The sequence below is a fragment of the Lasioglossum baleicum genome, unplaced genomic scaffold (genome assembly GCF_051020765.1).
Source record: "Lasioglossum baleicum unplaced genomic scaffold, iyLasBale1 scaffold0934, whole genome shotgun sequence".
In the NCBI taxonomy this organism is placed as follows: Eukaryota; Metazoa; Arthropoda; class Insecta; order Hymenoptera; family Halictidae; genus Lasioglossum; species Lasioglossum baleicum.
The window spans coordinates 25,232-45,119 of NW_027469993.1; the positions used below are offsets into that span (position 1 = coordinate 25,232).

At 37.7% G+C, this 19,888-nt stretch overlaps 1 protein-coding gene and 1 pseudogene across 1 annotated transcript; one reads left to right on the forward strand and one right to left on the reverse strand.

Moving 5' to 3' along the window:
• Positions 1–15,646: 15,646 nt before the first annotated feature.
• Positions 15,647–16,307, forward strand: LOC143220407 (cytochrome c oxidase subunit 1 pseudogene; annotated as a pseudogene).
• Positions 16,308–18,344: 2,037 nt separating this feature from the next.
• LOC143220408 (uncharacterized) lies at positions 18,345–19,266 on the reverse strand. Its single transcript, XM_076446063.1, has 2 exons — positions 19,133–19,266; positions 18,345–18,804 (listed from the first exon to the last, which is right to left on the reverse strand). The coding sequence occupies exons 1-2, from the start codon at positions 19,264–19,266 to the stop codon at positions 18,345–18,347; spliced, it is 594 nt and encodes a 197-aa protein (XP_076302178.1).
• Positions 19,267–19,888: the final 622 nt, after the last annotated feature.

The following is a 19,888-nucleotide window of genomic DNA, read 5'->3' on the forward strand; positions in this document are numbered from 1 at the left end:
ATAGGTAACATTCTATAAAGGTTTGACGCTCTGCTTTAATATTAATACCGTGAACTAACGTGTATGCTGTTCATACTTTCATGTGGATTGACTCCCAGAAGACCTTGTCTGACCCTCGGAATCACAGGAGATGTGAAGCTATCGAATCAGCTGTGTGACCCTGAATATGGGTGGAAACGTTCTCGAACGGTTAGATTCTCCATCTTCTTGTTCATAAATGAAATTGATCTGCCTGTCACAAAAATGCATACTAATGTGTTTCTATGAAGACGAAACAAGACACTCCCTACATCAGGTTACGTTCTCGAAAGGTAAGGTATACCATAACACGAATGACTTTATATCCATTGGTAATATTCAAACACGGTTTGGATCTCTACCTTGGTATCCATACTGTGATTTAAAGTGTCCATTGCCAGTAATGTACAGCGGTTTTATTTCCGGAATGTCTAGTTTGAAACTGGGAGTCACAGGATAGGTGATGCTATTGACCTAACTGTTCGACTCTCAAAGAAAGTTCTAAGTTTCTAGAAAGGCTTTACCCGTGGCTCAGCTATTCATACATGAAAATAAGGTGCCCGTCGTTAAAACGTATACTAATACGTTTCTCTGAACACGAAGCTATACACTCGGTACTGCGGGTCTCTTTTACAGAAGGTAAGGTATTCGGAAAAAAGGAGGACTTGATACGAATAGGTATTGTTATCCAAGGATTTGTCTCTCTACTTTAATATACATACCGTGGAATGATGTGCCTATTGCCATTAATTTTCACCGGACATGCTCTCGGAATACCTGATTTGACTCTTGTCAGCACAGGATGGTGAAGCTGTTGACTTAGCTGTGCGATCCATGAAGGCGATAGTAACGTTTTCGATTAGTTCGGCCTCCGATATTCTAATGCATACATGAAATTATGATAATCATTACTAAAGTTTATACTAATGTATTTATCTGACCACGAAGTTATACTCTCGATACCGCGGGTTATCTTCTCGGAATGTAATACCTTCGGTAAAAGGTTTGGCACTATACAGATAGGTAATCTTCTACAACAGTTCGTCGGTCTGCCATAATATTCATACCTTGAACTATGGTGTGTATTGCCAATACTGAACGGGGCATTTAGTCTCGGTGTATCTCGTTTTACGCTAGGAATCACAGGATAGTTGAAGCTGTTGACTTATCCGTTCGACATTCAAGGTAGCAGGTAACGTTCCCGAACGGTTTGACATTCAATGTTTATAATTCGTACATGAAATTTAGGTGCCCGTCACAAAAATTTGTACTAATTTGCTTCTCTGCACACGAAGTTATACTCACGATACAGAGGGTTAGCGTCTCGGAAGGAAAGGCATTAGGAAAAGAGTCTGACACTATAGCACCACGTAACGTTGTTCAACGGTTTGACTCTGTACTTTAATATTTATACCGTGCAATAGTGTGTATTAGCCCAATACTGTACCGCGGATCTATTCCAGAAATACCTGGTTTTACTCTCGGTATGACAGGTGAGGTGAAAATACAGACTTGTCCGTTCGAATCACACACAAGGCGGTATCATTCTCGAACGATTTGACCCTCGATCATCTAATTGATAGATGAAATTATGGTGGTCGTCACTAAAGACTAAGCTAATTCCTCCCCTGAATACGAAGGTATACTCTCGAAGCAGCGAGTTAGCATCTCGGAATGTGAGGCCATGGTTCTAGATGGTGTCCTCGTACAACTGTGTAACGTTCTACAAATGGATTGACGCTCAACTTTAATATTTATAGAGTTAATTAAAGTGTGTTATCGTACTCCAGGAATACCTGGCTTAAATTTCGGAATCACAGGATAGGTTATGCTAGTGACGTAGCTGTGCGAGTAGCAAAGAAGATTGTATCTTTCTCGTGCGGATAGGCTCTCCATTTTGCTGTTCATACATGAAAATGAGCTGTCTGTGTGGTAAAATGTCAACTGATTTAATTCCGTGACCACTGAGCAAAACACTCCCTACAGTGGGTTAGGCTTCTCGGAAGATAAGGTCACCGGTAAAAAGTCTGACTCCATACGAATAGGTAACGTTCTACCACAATTTGGCACTCTGCTGTGATATTCAAACCGTGAATTGATCTGACAAATGCCGATAACATTCATCTGATTTACTCGCGGAATACCGGGTTTAACTCGCGGAATCGCAGGATGGGGTGTAGCTATTGACTTAGCCGTTCGTGTCTCGCAGAAGGTGGTATCGTTCTCGAATGGTTTGACCATCAATATTCCAATTCATACATGAATTTAAGGTGCCGCCACTAAAGTGTATACTAATGAGTTTCTCTAAAGACGAAGTTATAATATAGATGCGGCGGGATTGATTCGCGGATGGTAACGCTTTCGCAAAAGCGTTTGCCTTTATACAAGCTGGCAATGATCTAAAGTGGTTTGACGCGTTACATATTTATTCAAACCGCGAACTGAAGTGTCCATTGGCAATACTGTTCAGCGGATTTACTCTATGAATACCAGGTTTGAATCTGTGATTCGCAGAATGAGTGCAGCTATTGACTTAGCCGATCGACACTCAAACATGTTGGTAACGTTCTTGATCGGATTGACGCCGTACTTTAATATTTAAGCCGTGAATTAAGATGATAATTGCCAATACTCTCCAGCGGATGTACTCCCGGAATACCTGGTTTGACATTCAGAAGCGTTGGATAGGTGAAGCTATTGATTTAACCGTTTGTATCACAGTAGGTGCTAACCTTCTTGAACGGTTTCACCCTCGATCCTCTAATTCATGCATGAAGTTAAGATGTTATACAAATTAGTAACGTTCTTTAACTGTTTGCGTCTGTATCCTAATGTTCATACCGTGAATTAACGTTTCTATTGCCAATACTGTTCAGCGGATTTACGCCTGGAGTACCAGGTTTGATTCTCGGAATCACAAGGAGAGATGAAGATATCGACTTAGCCTTTCGAGTCTCAAGAAAGTTGGTAATGTTCACCATCGGTTTGACACTTGATATTATAATTCATACATGAAGTTATGGTGCCCGTCACTAAGATATGTACTAATCTGCTTCTATCAACACGAAGTTATAATCTCGAAACAGCGGATCAGCTTCTTTCAGGCTTCGATAGAAAGTTTGACAATATAGCAATACGTCACATACTTCAACAATATGACGGTCTGCTTTAACATTCATACCGTGAACTATGGGGTATATTGCCAATACTGTTCGGGGCATTTAGTCTCAGATTACATTGTTTGACTCTCGGCATCACAGGATATGTGGAGCTATTGACTTAGCTGTTCGACTCACCAAGAAGGTGGTAACGTTTTGGGATGGTTTGACCTTGATCATTCTACTGATACTTAAAATTGAAGTGTCCGTCTTCAAAAATATCTACGAATTTGTTTCCGTGCGCACTAAGCAAGACACTCGCTACAGCATGTTAGGTTCTCGGAAGGTCAGGTATTCGGTAAAAAGAATGACTTAATGCGAATGGGTAGTGTTCGGCGACGGTATGACACACTACTTTAATATTCATAGTGCGAAATGAGGTGTCTATCGCCAGTACTCTTCAGCTGTCTTATTCCTGGAATACCTCGTTAACCATACGAATAACAGAATACGTAAAGCAATTGACATAGCCGTTCGCCTCTCACAGAAGGTGGGATCGTTCTCGGAATGTTTGACTCTGGATTGTTCCATTCACACAGGAAAATAAAGTATCCGTCTGCTGAAATGTGTACAAAATTGTTTCCGTGAGCACTGAGCAAGACGTTCGCTAACGCGGGATTTGTTCTTGAAGGGTAATGTATTCGGTTATAGAATGCATTTTCGCGAATACGTAACGTTCTCCGTCTGACTGACGCTTTACGTTTATAATCAAGCCGTGAATTAAGGTGTCTCTTGCCACTACTGTACAACGAATTTACTCCCGCCATATCTGGATTGTCTTTCGGAATCAATATGTATGTGAAGTTATTGACTTAGCCGTACGACTCTCAAAGAGTGTGGTAAAGTTCTCGGTAGGTTTTACTCTCGGTCATCCAATTCCAACATGAGATTGATGTGCCCGTCGCAAAAATGTGTACTAATTTATGTTTCTGGTCAGGAAGTTATACTCTCGGTACCGGGAGATAGGTCCCACGGAAGGTAATGCCTTCGGTAAAAAGTTTGGCTCCATACCAACAGGTAACGTTGTACAATGTTTTGTCTTTGTACTTTAATTTTCATATCGTTAATTGAGGTGTCGATTGTAAATACTGAAAAGTGGAATTACTCCCGGAAGGCCTGGTTTGACTTTCGTAGTGACGGGATAGAAGTTACTGACTTTGCCGTTCGAAAATCAAGGAAGATTGTAACGTTCTGAAACGTTTTGATACTGGATCTTCCGCTTTATATATGAAATTAAGATGACCGTCACTAAAATGTATACCAGTTAATTCCTCTGAACACGCAGCTATTCTCTACATTCAGCGGGATATGTTTTTGGAGGGTAAGGATTTCGGTGAACCGTTTGATTCTATAGCAATTGGTAACGCTCTCCAACGGTCTGACGCTCGATCCACTAATTCATACATCAAACTAAGGGGTCCGTCACTAAAATGTATACTAATTTTATTCTCGGAACACGAAGGTATGCCGACGATACAGCGAGTTATGTTCACGGAAATTAAGGTATCCGGTAAGGAGTACGACGTTATAGTAATTGGTAACGTCCTCAAACGGATCTACGATGTCCTTTAACATTCATACCGTGATATAAGTTGCTTATGGCCAATACTGTTCAGTCGATTTTCTTCCAAATTAAGCTCGACTTAAGCTTGGACTGAGCTCGACTCTCGGAATCACAAGTGTAGTTGAAGCCAATGACGCAGTCGTTCGACTCACGAAAATGTTGGTGACACTCACGAACGATTTGACACTCAATCTTCTATTTCATAAATGAAAGGAACGTGCCCGTCACTAAAATTTGTATTAATTTGTTTCTGTGAACACGAGGTTATACTCCCGATATGGCGGGTTAGCTTCTGGATGGCAGGGCATTCGATGAAAGGTTTGTCTCCATACCAATGGGTAGCGTTCTACCACGGGTTGACGTACTGCTTTAATACTCATACCGTGAATGAAGGTGTTTATTGCCAATGATCTTCAGCGGATTTACATTCGGGTACCAAATTTGTCTCACGGAATCGCAGAGTACGTGATTCTACTGACATATTCATTCACATCTCAAGGATGGTGGTATCGATCTCGAACGGCTTGACCCTCTGTCTTCTAATTGATACACAAATTAAGGTGCCTATCGCTATGACGTATAGTAATTTGTTCCTCTGATGACGATGTTATACTCTCGATACAGCGAATTAGACATTCGGTGGGTATGGTCTGCAGTAAATCGTTTGACTTCATGCACATTGGAAACGTTCTCAAATGGAGTGACGCTTTACTTTAATATTCAAAGCATGGATTAAGGTGTGTGTTGCCAATACTGTTCAGCGGATTAGATACTAGGTTACTAGCACAGCGGTGGAGCTATTGACTCAGCCCTTTGAATATAACAGATGGTGGTGACGCCCTCAAACGGATTGACTTCCGAATTTTCTATTCGTGCATGATAATATGGTGCCCGTCACTAAAATTTATACCAATTTGTTCATCTGAACACGGTGTTATACTCACGGTTCAGCTGGATATGCGTTCGGAAATCAAGGTCATCAGTAAAACGTTTGACATTATACCATTTGCTTGCTTTCCTAAACGAATGAACGCTTTACTCTAATATGCATACCGCGAATTAGTGCTTCTGTTGTCAATACCTTACAGCGGATAGACTACCGGAGTACCTGGTTTGACACTCGGAATCACAGCTACTTGTGAAGCTATTGACACTGCCGCTCGACGCTCAAAGAAAGTGGTAACGAGCTCGAACGGTTTCACACTTGATCTTCTAATTCATACATGAAAATAACGAGACCGTCACTAAAATGTCGACAAATATGTTTCTCTGAACACGAAGTTATACCCTGGATACAGCGGGATAGCTTCTCACTATCGATAAAGTGTTTGATTCTGTACCAATACGTTACGTTCTACAACGGTCTGACGGATTGCTATAATATTCTATTCGTGTATTATGGTATTTGTTGCCAACAGTGTTTATTAGATTTAATTCTGGCATAGCTGCTATAATTCTTGGAAGCACAGGGTATATGAAGCTATTGACTCAGCCGCTCGAATCTCAATGAAGGTGGTATTGAACTCGGACGGTTTGACACTCAATCTACTATTTCATATTTGAAAACTAGCAGTGTGCTTCTACTGTAATGTTTACTAATTTGGTTCCTTCAACATTAAGCAGGACACACGCTACAGCGTGTTAGCTTCTCGGTAGGTAACGTATTCTGTAGAAAGAATGACATTATATGACTTTTTGTTCTTTTTTCACGGCATGACTCTCTACTTTCTTATTTATACCGTGTATTAAGGTGTCCTTTGCAAATTCTGTTCTGGAAGTTTTCTCCCGGAATAACTGGCACGGCCCACGGAATCACCGTATAGGTGAATTTACTGACTTAGCCGCTCGACACACAAGGAGGGTGGTTGCGTCCTCGAAGGGTTCGATCCTCGATCATCTTATTGATAATGGAATTAAGTTCCCCATCACTAATATGTTTACTAATTTGATCCTGTGAACACGAACCTATACTCTCGATACATCCCGTTGGGCTTTCGGAGGGTAAGGTTTTCTGTAAAATGTTTGACTTCGTACCACTTAGTAACGTCCTATAACGGATTGACGCCCTACATCCATGTTCACACCGTGAATTTAAAGTGCCAGGTGCCAATACTATTCTACAGATTTTCTACCGGAACGCCTCATTTTACCCTCGAAATCGTAAAATTATTGAAGCTATTGACTTAGCCGTTCGACTATAGAAGAATATGGTAACATACTCGCCACGCAATGACCCTGAGATCATCCTATTGACATATGAATATATGGTGTCCGTCTGATAAAATCAGTACTAATTTGTTTCCCTGAGCCCTAAGCATGACACACGCCACAGCGGGTGAGTTTCCAGGAAGGTAAGGTATTAGTTAAAGCAATTACGTATACCAAATCGTAATGTCCTCCGACGGTTTGACTCTCAAACTTAATATCCAGGCCGTGAATTAAGGTGTCCATTGCCAATTCTGTCGTGCACATTAAATCCCGGAATTCCTGGTTTGTCTCTCGGAATCACTGGATATGCGTAGCTAATGGTACAGCCGTTCGATTCTCAAAGATGGTTATTACGTTCTCGCACTGTTTCACACTCGACTTTCTAATTCATACACGAAGTTAAGATGCACGTAACAGAAATGCATACCATCTTTTTTCTCTCAACACGACGATATACTCTCTATGAAGCTGGTGACGTTCGCGGAAGGCGACGTCTTGGTAAACCGATTGACTCTATTGCAATTGGGAGCGTTCCAAAGCGGCGCGACGCTCTATTTTAATATTCTAACCGTAAATTACGGTGACCATTGCCAATAGTGTTCAGCGGATTTACTCCCGGAATACTTGGTTTGCCTCTCCGGTTCGCAGAATGGGTGAAGTTATTGACTTAGCAGTTTCTATTTCTGAAAACGAAGCTATGCTCTCAATGCAGCGGTTCAGCGCCTCCGAAGGTAGGGTCTTCTGTAAAAGGTTTTACTCTATACCAATTCGTATCGATATACAACGATTTGTTGCCGTACATCAATATTTATAACGTTCAATTGGATGTCTAATGACATACAGTAACGCGAATTTTCTGCCCGAATACCTAGTTTGACTCTCGGAATCGCAGGATAGGTGATTCTATTGACATATTGTTTAACATTTCAAGGATGGTGGTATCGTTCTCGAACGCCTTGACCCTCTACCTTCTAATTGATACATAAATTATGGTGCCCGCCTCGATAATGTATAGTAACATGTTCCTCTGAGCACGATGTTACACTTTCGATACAGCGGATTAGACGTTCGGAGCGACAGGTCTTCAGTATAACTTTTGACATTATAAAAATTATTAACGTCCTCAATTGGAGTGACACTCTACTTTATTATAAAGCTGTGAATTACGGTGTCTAATGCCAATACTGTTCTGCGGATTTACTCCGGAATACACGGTTTCACCCTCGGAATCAAAGCAAAGGATAGGTGAAGCTATTGACTTAGCCTTCGACTCTCATAGAAGGTGGAAACGATCTCAAACGGTTCGGTACTCTATCTTCAACTCATACATGAAATTAAAGTGCCGCCACTAAAATCTCTACTAATTTGCATCTGTGAACACGAAGTTATGCCCACGATACAGCTAGATCTGACCACCGAAGGCAAGATATGCGATAAAGAGTATGACGTTATATCAATGAGTGACATTCAGATTCGCCTTTACCACCTACTCTTATAATCATACCGTGAATTAATGTCTCTACTGACAATACCGTGCAGCGGATTTACTCCTGGAGTACCAGGCTTGACTCTCGGAAGCACCGGACAAGTGAAGCTATAGACGTAGCCTTGCGACTCTGAAAGAATGTGATAACGTTATTGAAATGTTCGTCTCCCGAACTTCTAATTCATACATGTAATTAAGGTGATCGTCACTTAAATGTCTACGAATTTGTTTCGCTGAACACGAAGACATACGCTCGCCGCAGCGGGTTATGTTTCTCGGGAGTTAATGTATCAGGTAATGAGTATGTCGTTGTGCCATTTGGAAACGTTCTCATACGGTGGGACGCTCTACTTTAGTATTCATATCGTGAATTATGGAGTCTATTGCCAATACTGCTCACCGCATTTACTCCAGGAATACAGGCTTGGCTTTCGGAATCACAAAAATAAGTGAAGCTATTGACTCAGCCGTTCGATTATCATAGAAGGTGGTAACGATCTCGAACGTGTTGACCCTCGATCTTATTACTCGTAATGAAATTAAGGTTCCCGTCACTAAAATGTTTACCAATGTGCTTCCCGAAACACGTAGCTATACTCTTGATTCGGCGGTATTCCTTCTTGGACGGTAAGGCTTCCTCTGAATCGTTTGACTTTATAGGCAATTAGAAACGTTTCACACAGTGTGACGGTGTATTTAACACCTCACTACGCGGATTAAGGTATCTATTTCCGATACTCTTCAGCGGTTTATACTCTCGGATTACCTAGTTTGACTATCGGAATCGCAGGATAGGTGGAACTATTGACTTATCCGTTCGTCTCTAACAGAAGGTGGCAACGTTCTAGAGTGGTTTGACCCACGAACTTCTAATTCCTACATGAAGTTAATGTGCCCGTCACTGAAACGAAAACTGATTTTTTTTCTGTGAACCTCAAAATTCTCCTCTCGATACAGCGGGTTATCTTCTCGGAAGGTACGGCCTTCGGGGAGAGGATAGACTCTATACCAATAGGTAACGTTTCACATTTGTTTGAACCTGTACTTTAATATTTAGATCGAGAAGTAGGGTTTTTAATGCCGATTCTGCACAGCGGATTTATTCCTAGAATACCTGGTTTTACTGTCAGAACCACACGATAGGTGAAGCATTTACTAAACCGTTCGACTCCTCAATGAAGGTGGTAACGTTCTCAATCGGATTGTTTCTTGATTTTGATATTTATTCACTAGAATGTCGTGTCTGCCTGCTAGTATGTCGATTCATTTGATTCCTACATCAATAATCAAGACACTCGGCACTGCGGGATTTGTTCTCGGAAGGATAGGTATTCGGTAAAAAGAATGACTTAATACGAATTGGCATTGTTCGCCGACATTTGACACTCTACTTTGACATTCATACTGTGAATTAATGTGTCTATTGCCAGTAATGTTCATCGGATTGTCTCCCCGGCATACCTTGTATGATTACCGAAATGTCTGGATAGGTGAAGCTATTAAGTAAGCCGTTCGTCCCGTAATGATCGTGGGATCGATCTCGAAGGGTCTGACCCTCAATCTTCTAATTCATGCATGAACTTATGGTGCTCGTCACGAAAATGAAAACTAATTTCGTCCTCTGAACAGAAGTTATAGTCTCGAAACGGTAGGTTAGTTTCGCCGAATGTAAAGATATCGGTCACAAGTTTGACCGTATAAAAATAGGTAACGTTCTACAGCCGTTTGACGCTCTACCTTAATATTCAAACCGTGAATTAAGGGTCCTATTGCAAATACTTATCAATGGATTTACTCTCGGCATACCTGGTTTGGCTCTCGGAATTGCAGTATAATTGAAGCTTTTGGTTTAGCCGTTAGACACTCAAGGACGGTCATAACGCACCCAAACGGTTTGACACTCGATCTTCTGTTTTATACATGAAATTAAGTTGACCGTCAGTAAACTGTATGCTAATTCGTTGCTTTCATCAAACTGCTATACTCTCGATACTGCGGGCTAGTTTATCGGAGGGTTAAGGTCTTCGGTAAAGCGTTTGACTCTGTACCAATTGGTTACGTTCCCAACGGCTCGGCCGTCGGTCTTCTAATTCGTTACATGAATTTAAGTTTGCCGTCACTGAAATATATACTTATAATAATGAAGGTCAAAATAAATATATTCTACTTCTCGATGCAGAAGATTAGGTTCTTGGAGGGTATGGTCTTCGGTAAAACTTCGACATTACAGCAATAGGTATCGTTCTAAAAGTGACAAACTTTGTACCTTAATATTCAAACCGCGAATTAAGGTGTCCGGTGCCAATAGTGTACAGTTATATACTGTCGGAATACCTGCTTTGTCTTTCGGACTCACAGAAGAAGAGAAACTACTGGCCTTCAATTGAATGTTTACTAATTTGATCCTGTGACCACGAAGGTATTCCCTCGAAGCGGCGGGTTAGCGTCTCCGATCATAAGTCTATCGGCAAAATGTTTAACTCTATACCAATAGGAAACGTTCTACAATGGTTTGATGGTCTGATTTAATACTCAAACCGTGAAATACGGTATATATTGTCAGTAGTGTGCAGCGGATTTACTCCCAGCATAACTGGTTTTACTCAGCGAATCACAGGGTAGGTGAAGCTATTGACTTAGCCGTTCGAATCTCAAAGAAGTTGGTATCGATCTCGAACGATTTGACCCTCGATTTTCACATTTATGAAGAAAGTATGGTTCCCGTCACTAACATGTATACCAGCTTGATCTTCTGAACCCGAAGTTATACTGTCAATGAAGCGGGCAAGGTTCGCGGAAGTTACGGGCTTCGTAACGTTTAACTGAATAACAATTGTTAACGTTCTACAACGGTTTGACGGTCTGCTTCAATGTTCAAACCGTGAACTGAGGCGTCTATTGCTAATGATATTGAGCGGATTTACTCCAGGAGTACCTGGTATGAGCCTCGAAACAAGGATATGTGATGCTATTGGCATAGCTGTTCAAATATCATAGTATGTGGTTAACGGTCTTCACTCTTTTAACCTGAACGTCCTAGTTCATACATGAATTGAGGATGCCATGACTATAATGTATACTAATGTGATTCTCTATACACGAAGTTATGCTCGCCATACATTGGGATAGTTTTTCGGTTTGTAAGGTCCACGGTAAAAAGTTTGACTTTATAGCAACTGGTAACGTTCCCATGCGGTTTCACGCTTTAATACTCAAACCAGGAAATTAAGGTGATCATTGCCAATACTCTTCAGCGAATATACTCCTGATATACCTAGTGTGACTCTCTAAGCCACAGGATAGGAGAAGTTATTGTGTTATATGTGCGACTCCATAAGGAAGGTGGTAACGTTCTCGAACGGCTTGAATCTCGATCTGCTTAATCATACATAAAATTAAGGTGTCCTATCTGCTATAATACCCAATTATTTGGTTAGGTGAACGTTAAGTTGGTCTCTCGCTACAGCGGGTTACATTCTTGGAAAGCAAGGTTTTCGACAAAAAGTTTGACTACATTCCAAGTTGTAACCTTCTCCATCGTCATGATTCTCTACTTTAGTATGCATATCGTGAAACAAAGTGTCAATTACTATTACACTACAGCGGATTTACAGCTGACATACCTGGCGTGATTCTCGGTATCACGGCATAGGTGAAGCTATTGTCATAGATGTGCGATTCTCAGAGTTGGTGGTAACGTTCTAGTACGGCTTGCTTCCGATCATATCATACATACTTGAAAATATCGTGCCGTCACTACTATGTATACTAATTTGTTTCTCTCAACAGGAAGATATACTCTTTATACAAGGGTTAGGTTCTCGGAAGGGAGAGCCTTCCGCAAAAAGTTTGACACAATACCAATTGGTAATATTCACTGACGATTCGACACTCTACTTCAAAATTCATACCGTGTGTTAAGGTAGCTATTGCCAACACTGTTCACCGCATTTTGTCCTGGAATACTAGGTTTGGCACTCGATATCACTGGAGAGGTTAAGGCTACTGCCTTAGCTGTTCGACTCTCACTGATGGTGGTAACTTTCTCGAACGGTTAGAAGCTAGATTTACTAATACATACATGAAATTAACGTGTCCTTCTCTAACGTGTCTACTATTTTGTTTCCATGAGCACTAAGCAAGATGGGATAGGTGAAGCTATTGATCTAGCACGTTCGACTCTCAAGGGGGATGGTAATGGCCTCGAACGGTTTGACCATCGATATTACAATTCATAAATGAATTTAATGAACTGTCAATGAAATGTATACTAATTTGCTTCTCTGAACACGAAGGTATAATCTCAATACCAGGGGTTAGCTTCTCAGAAAATAATGTCTGCTGTAAAAAGTCGGACGACAGAGCAATAGTTAATGTTCTACAATCCTTTGACTCTGTTCACTAGTATCCATACCGTGAAATTGAGTGCCCAATGCCAATAATGTACAGCAGTCTTAAACGCGGATTACCTGGTTTGACTCTTGGGAATACAGGATAGGCGAGGGTATTGACTTAACTGATCGACTCTCAAAGACGGTGTTAACGTGGTCGAAATCTTTAGCCCCCGATCTTCTAATTCATACACGAAATAAGGGTGCCCGTCACTGAAGTGTAAACTAATATATTTCTCTGAACGCGAAGTTATATTCGATACCGCGGATTAGGTTCACGAAGGACAAGGCCTTCTTGAAGAAGAATGGTAGTATACATATTGTTAACGATCGACAACGGTTTTTGCTATGTACGTGAATAGTTAGTGCATATTTCTCGGTTTGAATAGGAAAGTAGAGCGTCAAACTGTTTGTGAACGTTACCAATTGGCATACCGTCATACTCTTTATCGTATGCCTCACCATCCGAGAACATAACCCGCTGTACCGTGGGTATAACATTGTTTTGAGCAACATAAATTGGTATACGTTTTAGTGACGCCCACCTTAATTAGTATCGTGGCTATATTTATTTTATTGTGACTATATTTAATTATATATTAATAATTTTCCTTTTATTTTTAATTACATATTAATATATATATATATTAAATTTAAGCTATATAAGCGAAATTTAAGCTCATATATTCATAATTTATGGATATATTATTAATTAATATTTTATATCATATATAATATATAAATTTTATAATATTTATAAAAATTTTATATATTGTTATATAATTAAATTAATTAACATCTGAATTATAATTTTATTTAAATTGTAATTAATAGTCGAATTATAATTTTATTTAAAATTCTAATTCTAATTATAATTATAATTTTGTTTAAATTGTAATTAATTAAATATAAGTTTAATAGTTTCATTATATAATTATATAAGATATAATTATAATAATTTAATTTTAAAATATTTTATATGATATTTATTTATTATGTAAAAATTTTAATGTTATCAATATTTTTAAGGATACAAAACCTATAATAATTTATTATAGGTTAATTATTATTTGGTATCGTAAATATTTTTAAGGAAATAAAACTTACAATAATTTATTATTGGTTAGTTACTATTTTATTAAAAATTTTATTATTATTAATATTTTTATGTATTCAAAACCTATAATAATTTACTATAGGTTAATTATTATTTATTATTGTAAATATTTTTAAGGATACAAAACCTGCAATAATTTATTATAGGTTAATTATTATTTAGTATAGCAAATATTTTTAAGGATATAAAACCTAGAATAATTTATTATAGGTTAACTATTATTTAGTATTGTAAATATTTTTATGGATATGAAACCTAGAATAATTTATTATAGGTTAATTATTTATATTTTTTAATATAATTAATTCTTTAAAATTCAAAATTTTATATGCTTTTTTACATTAAAGTAAATAAATACATATATATATATATATATATATATATATATATATATATATATATATATATTATAGAATAATTTAATTTTGATTAAATTATATAAATTAATTTTAAAAAATAAATCTATAAATTTTAAATATTTATTTTTTATTTTGTATATACTTTTTTTATTATTATCAAATATTATTCTAAAATGATTTATTTCTGAAATTGTGATATTTATTAGAATTAGAACAATTAATTTAAATTCTGAAAATAAATTATCAAGTTTAACAATATTTCATATATCGATTATTTCTAGAATTTTATTAGTAATTTTTGTAACAAATTTTCTTAATTTAGTTGAAATAATTTATTTAAAAAATTTATTAAATTATTTTTTACTTATTTCATTAATAATAAAATTAGGATCATTTCCTTTTCATTTTTTAATAATTAAATCTTATGAATTAATAAATTGAAATTGTATTTTTCTATCTTCAACTTTAATAAAGATTATTAGTTTATATTTTTATTGTTTAATTTTAAAATAAGATTATAATATAATTTTATTTGGTATTCTTCGAATTATATGTTTGTCTATTTACATATTAAAATTAATGAATATAAAAAAAATAATTTGATGTTCAACTTTAATATTAAATTATTTAATAATTATTATTTAATATATTAATGAAAAATATTTTTGTTTAATAATATTATTTTACATATTAATTATTTATACATCATTATTTATATTATATAAATATAAATTTATAGATAATAATTTAAATAATTTTATATTAAATTATAAAAATAATTTAATTATCTTATTTATATTAATTCTATTAATTCATTCAATAATACGAGTTTTTTTTTATTTTATTATTAAAAGATTATTAATGAAAAATTTTATATTTATTATTGAATAGAATATATTAATTAGATTTATAATTTTATTTGTTAGGAATGTTTATTTATATTGTTATATGAAATTTATTATATTTTTATTTATAAATATAAGTTTTGATAAAAAAAATTTTTTATCTTTTTTAGTTATAAATTTTATTTTTTAATGTTATTTTTTTTAAGTTTTAATATTCTAATATTATTTATATTAAATATGTTATAAAATATAATAATAATTAATATATATACATAATTTTGAATTTGAAATTTAATGTTTTATTAAACTATAATTAATTGAAAATTAAAGTATTATGTCTGATAAGAGAAATAAATTGCGAATTTATTAATAAAAATTTAAGATTTTTAATGCTAAAAATTTTAAGTTAAATGAAAACTATTAATTTTCAAAAATAAAAATAATTTTTAATTTAAATTTTAATTAAATGATTAATATCAACAAATCATAAATATATTGGCATTCTTTATTTTATATTCGCTATATGGTCTGGAATAATTTGTTCTTCATTAAGATTTTTAATTCGTATAGAATTAAGAATTCTTGGAATATTTTTAAATAATGATCAATTATATAATTCTTTAATTACAAGCCATGCATTTTTAATAATTTTTTTTTATAGTAATACCTTTTTTAATTGGAGGATTTGGTAATTGATTGATTCCATTAATATTAAGATCACCTGATATATCATTTCCTCGAATAAATAATATTCGATTTTGATTATTACCTCCTTCTTTATTATTATTAATAACAAGAAGAATTTTTAATTTTATATCTGGAACTGGTTGAACTGTATATCCACCTTTATCTAATTATATTTTTCATTCTTCTCCTTCTGCAGATTTTACAATTTTTTCTTTACATATATCTGGTATTTCTTCACATATAGGGGCTATAAATTTAATTCCAACTATTATATTAATTAAAAATTTTAGTTTAGATTTAGATACAATACCTTTATTTCCTTGATCTGTTTTTATTACAATAATTTGATTGTTATTACGTTTACCTGTATTAGCAGGAGCTATTACAATATTATTATTTGATCGTGATTTTAATACATCTTTTTTTGATCCTGTAGGAGGAGGAGATCCTGTATTATATCAACATTTATTTTGATTTTTTGGTCATCCAGAAGTTAATATTTTAATTTTACCTGGTTTTGGATTAATTTCTCAAATTATTATAAATGAAAGTGGTAAAGAAGAGGTATTTGGTAATTTAGGAATAATTTATGCAATATTAGGAATTGGATTTATAGGTTCTATTATTTGAGGTCACCATATATTCACTATTGGATTAGATGTTGATACTCGTGCTTATTTTGCTTCAGCAACTATAGTTATTGCTGTTCCTACTGGAATTTAAGTTTTAGATGATTAGCAACTTATTATGGTTCAAAATATAAAGTAAATAATTCTATTATATGATCTCTAGATTCTATTTTACTATTTGCAATCGGAGGATTAACAGAAATTATATTATCTAATTCATCTATTGATATTATTTTATATGATACATATTGTGTTGTTGCGCATTTTCATTATGTTTTATCAAGAGGAGCTGTTTTTTCTATTATTTCCAGTTTTATTCACTGATATCCATTAATTATTGGTTTAATATTAAATAAAAAATGATTAGTTCATCAATTTTTAATAATATTTATTGGAGTGAATTTAACATTTTTTTCTCAACATTTTTTAGATTTAATAGGAATACCTCGACGTTATTCTGATTATCCTGATTCTTATTATTGTTGAAATTTATTATCTTCAATTGGTTCAATTATTTCATTGAAGAGAATAATTTTTTTATTATTTTTAATTTTAGAAAGTTTAATTTATAAACGTTTATTATTATTTCATTTTCTTCAATCTTCTTAGAATGATTAATAAATTATCCTCCATTGAATCAAACATTTAATGAATGTAGAATTTTAATGATTAGATATTTTAATATGGCAGAAAAAGTGCAATGAGTTTAAAATTCAATTATATAAAATTTAATTTCATTATTAAAAATAGCAACATGAAATATATTTTTTTTTCAAAATTCAAATTCTTTTATTCTGATAATTTAATTTATTTACATAATTTTATTATAAAATTTATATCAATAATTATTGTTGTTACTTTATATTTAATTATTGATATTTTTAATAATAAATTTATTAATTTATATTTATTAAAAAATCATTTAATTAATGTAATTTGATCAATTATTCCAGTAATTATTTTATTATTTATTTGTTTTCCATCTTTAAAAATGTTATATTATATTGATGAATTATTAAATCATTTTTTTAAATTAAATCAATTGGTCATCAATGATATTGATCTTATGAATATTCTGATTTTAATAACATTGAATTTGATTCTTATATATTAATATATGAATCAATAAATCAATTTCGGTTATTAGATACAGATAATCGAATAGTTGTTCCTATGAAGTTACCTTTACGTTTATTAGTTTCTTTTCTTTTTTTTCTTTTTTTTTTGTCGTAGGGGGAATCTTCCAAAGATGTCCCGGCCCCATGAGGAGGAGGCCGGGGGACTCTGGGATTCTTACCTACTAAACCACCTGCGGTGGTCCATCCTCTTCGCACAATGGAGGGCCCGAGGTGACAGGCAACGCTTTCGTGAACCAAAGACACCGGGGCCTCCTCGAAACTTCTCCAGCTCTCGCTGTGCTCCTCTTCTGGTTTCCCAGCCCAGTCCCCTCCTTCCTTCTGCAGTGCCGCGGGACCACTCGCTCGGCACCGACACCTCCCTGGACCGCGATCCCCCGACGGTCGGTCGCTCGGCCGACCGCCCGCGGTCCCCTGCGATCGACGGGAAGGCGTAGAGGCGGGGACACGCCTCGTCGTCGGAGGTTCCTCACCGGACGATTATCCGGGATTTCCTCCTCGCGTCGGATTAACACCGGCTTGCGGAGCGACGAACCTGCGTCGCGCTCGCCGCAACCGCGGTCCTCTTCCGAGACGCCGCGGATCTGGGTCCCCTTTTCGCGACTCCGTTCCGCATCCTCCTTCCGCTACATGACCTGCTCGCAGAAGGAGGGCACCGCTCGCCAAACTCGATCGCTCGCATCCATGCCGGGTACAATGGCATGGAGCGAGAGGTCCCAACCTACGAAATGCTGGAGCACCCTTCTCTACGGCGCCCAAGCCGGACACTCGGCCAGGATGTCCTGCGCGGAGTGAACCTCCGCTTCGCAATGCCAAAACCCTGGCGTCACCTCCTTCCCGATCTTGTGCAGGTACTCCCCGAAGCATCCGTGCCCGGAGAGTACTTGAGTGAGGCGGAATGTCCGGCTGCTGCCGCCCCTCATCCAGTCGTCCAGGACCGTGGCGATGGGTCCGACGGCCCGGTGGCGTGCGCTCTCCGGCCTGCGCAGCCGGCCCTGCCGCCTCTTCATGGCGGACCGCCAGATCTCCCTCTTCATTTCTTCGATTTCATCGAGTTCCTCGAATCCTAGACAGGGTTTCTCAACGCGGCAGCGGCGCAGGAGCCCGTAGGTCCGCGCTGCCGCTGCCACGAGCAGGTCCAACGGTGGGAGGCCCGCCAGAACGGCGGCCGCCTCGTGCGTGAGGGTGCGGTATCCTGTTGCGAACCTGATGACCATCCGACGCCAAAACGCTAACCTCATTGGCGCGGTTCTTCTTTCTGGCCATCAGCTCTTCCGCCGACACCGGTGCCCCGTGCAGGGATATCGAGAGGATCACACCGGCGTAGAGTAGGCCCACCCTATCGTCCGGCCATCCTATGTTGGGCAGCAATCGACACAGCATTACGACCGTCGTCTACAAGCGGGGGCGAACTCCTCGAAATGTTCTGCGAATGTCAATCGGCCGTCCAGGATGAGGACGATGTGTTTCATTTTTCCTCCCATCGGGCGGCCTTTCCTCCAACGCTGATTTTTCCTCTTGCGGGTGGAATTACCCGGTTCTTCCTCCCGCAGTGAAACCAGATGGTCTGGGTCTTTTCGGCGAGACACGGAATCCCAGGCGTTCTATGGCCCCTTCTACTGCGACCACCCCTTCTTCGGCGCGCAGGGCCATCTCCTCGTAGATCATCTCGCTCGCCGCGACCAGGGTATCGTCGTCGCAACACGTGACGCTCACTCCGGCTGGGAGAGCGGCGTGTAGCTCCTCGTCGAACGCTTAGTCCCACATGATCGGGCCCAGCACCGACCCCTGCGGGTCCCCGCAGTTCACCACCAGGCTGACACTGCCGTTCCGCCCGGTATATTCTAAATACCTGTCGACAGGTAGTCACGAATCATCTCTGCAGGTAGTCCAGCATTCGGTGCCGAACCAGTGCAGACCTGATAGCTGCCCAGGGCATCCCGTTGAATGAATTGGCGATGTCGAGCTCGGCCGCTAGCATCACCCCACCCTGTCGAACAACCCGTTCCGAGAGGGACTTGAAGCGCAGTAGCGTTTCGATGGTCGATCGTCCCTGCCTAAAACCGAACTGGCGATCGTCCAGATCTGGACCTACCGTAGAGAGGTGGGTAGTCAGTCTGTGAGCCCAACACCCTCTCCAACAATATTGTGCCCTCTTCCAGCAAGTAGATCAGCCTGTAGGCCGACGGAGATTGCTGAGACTTGCCAGGCTTCTGCAGCAATACCACCTTGGCCCTCTTCCATCTCTTCGGGAATCTTCCACACTTGAGGCACTCGTCGAAGAGAGCCT

What these genes read in the sequence shown, in the direction of transcription:
- LOC143220408 (XM_076446063.1), bottom strand. Translation starts at nt 19,266, where the DNA reads ATGATCTACGAGGAGATGGCCCTGCGCGCCGAAGAAGGGGTGGTCGCA. An exon ending in ACTGCGGGAGGAAGAACCGG is followed by an intron (nt 18,805 to 19,132) that starts GTAATTCCACCC and finishes GATGGTCATCAG; the next exon opens with GTTCGCAACAGGATACCGCA.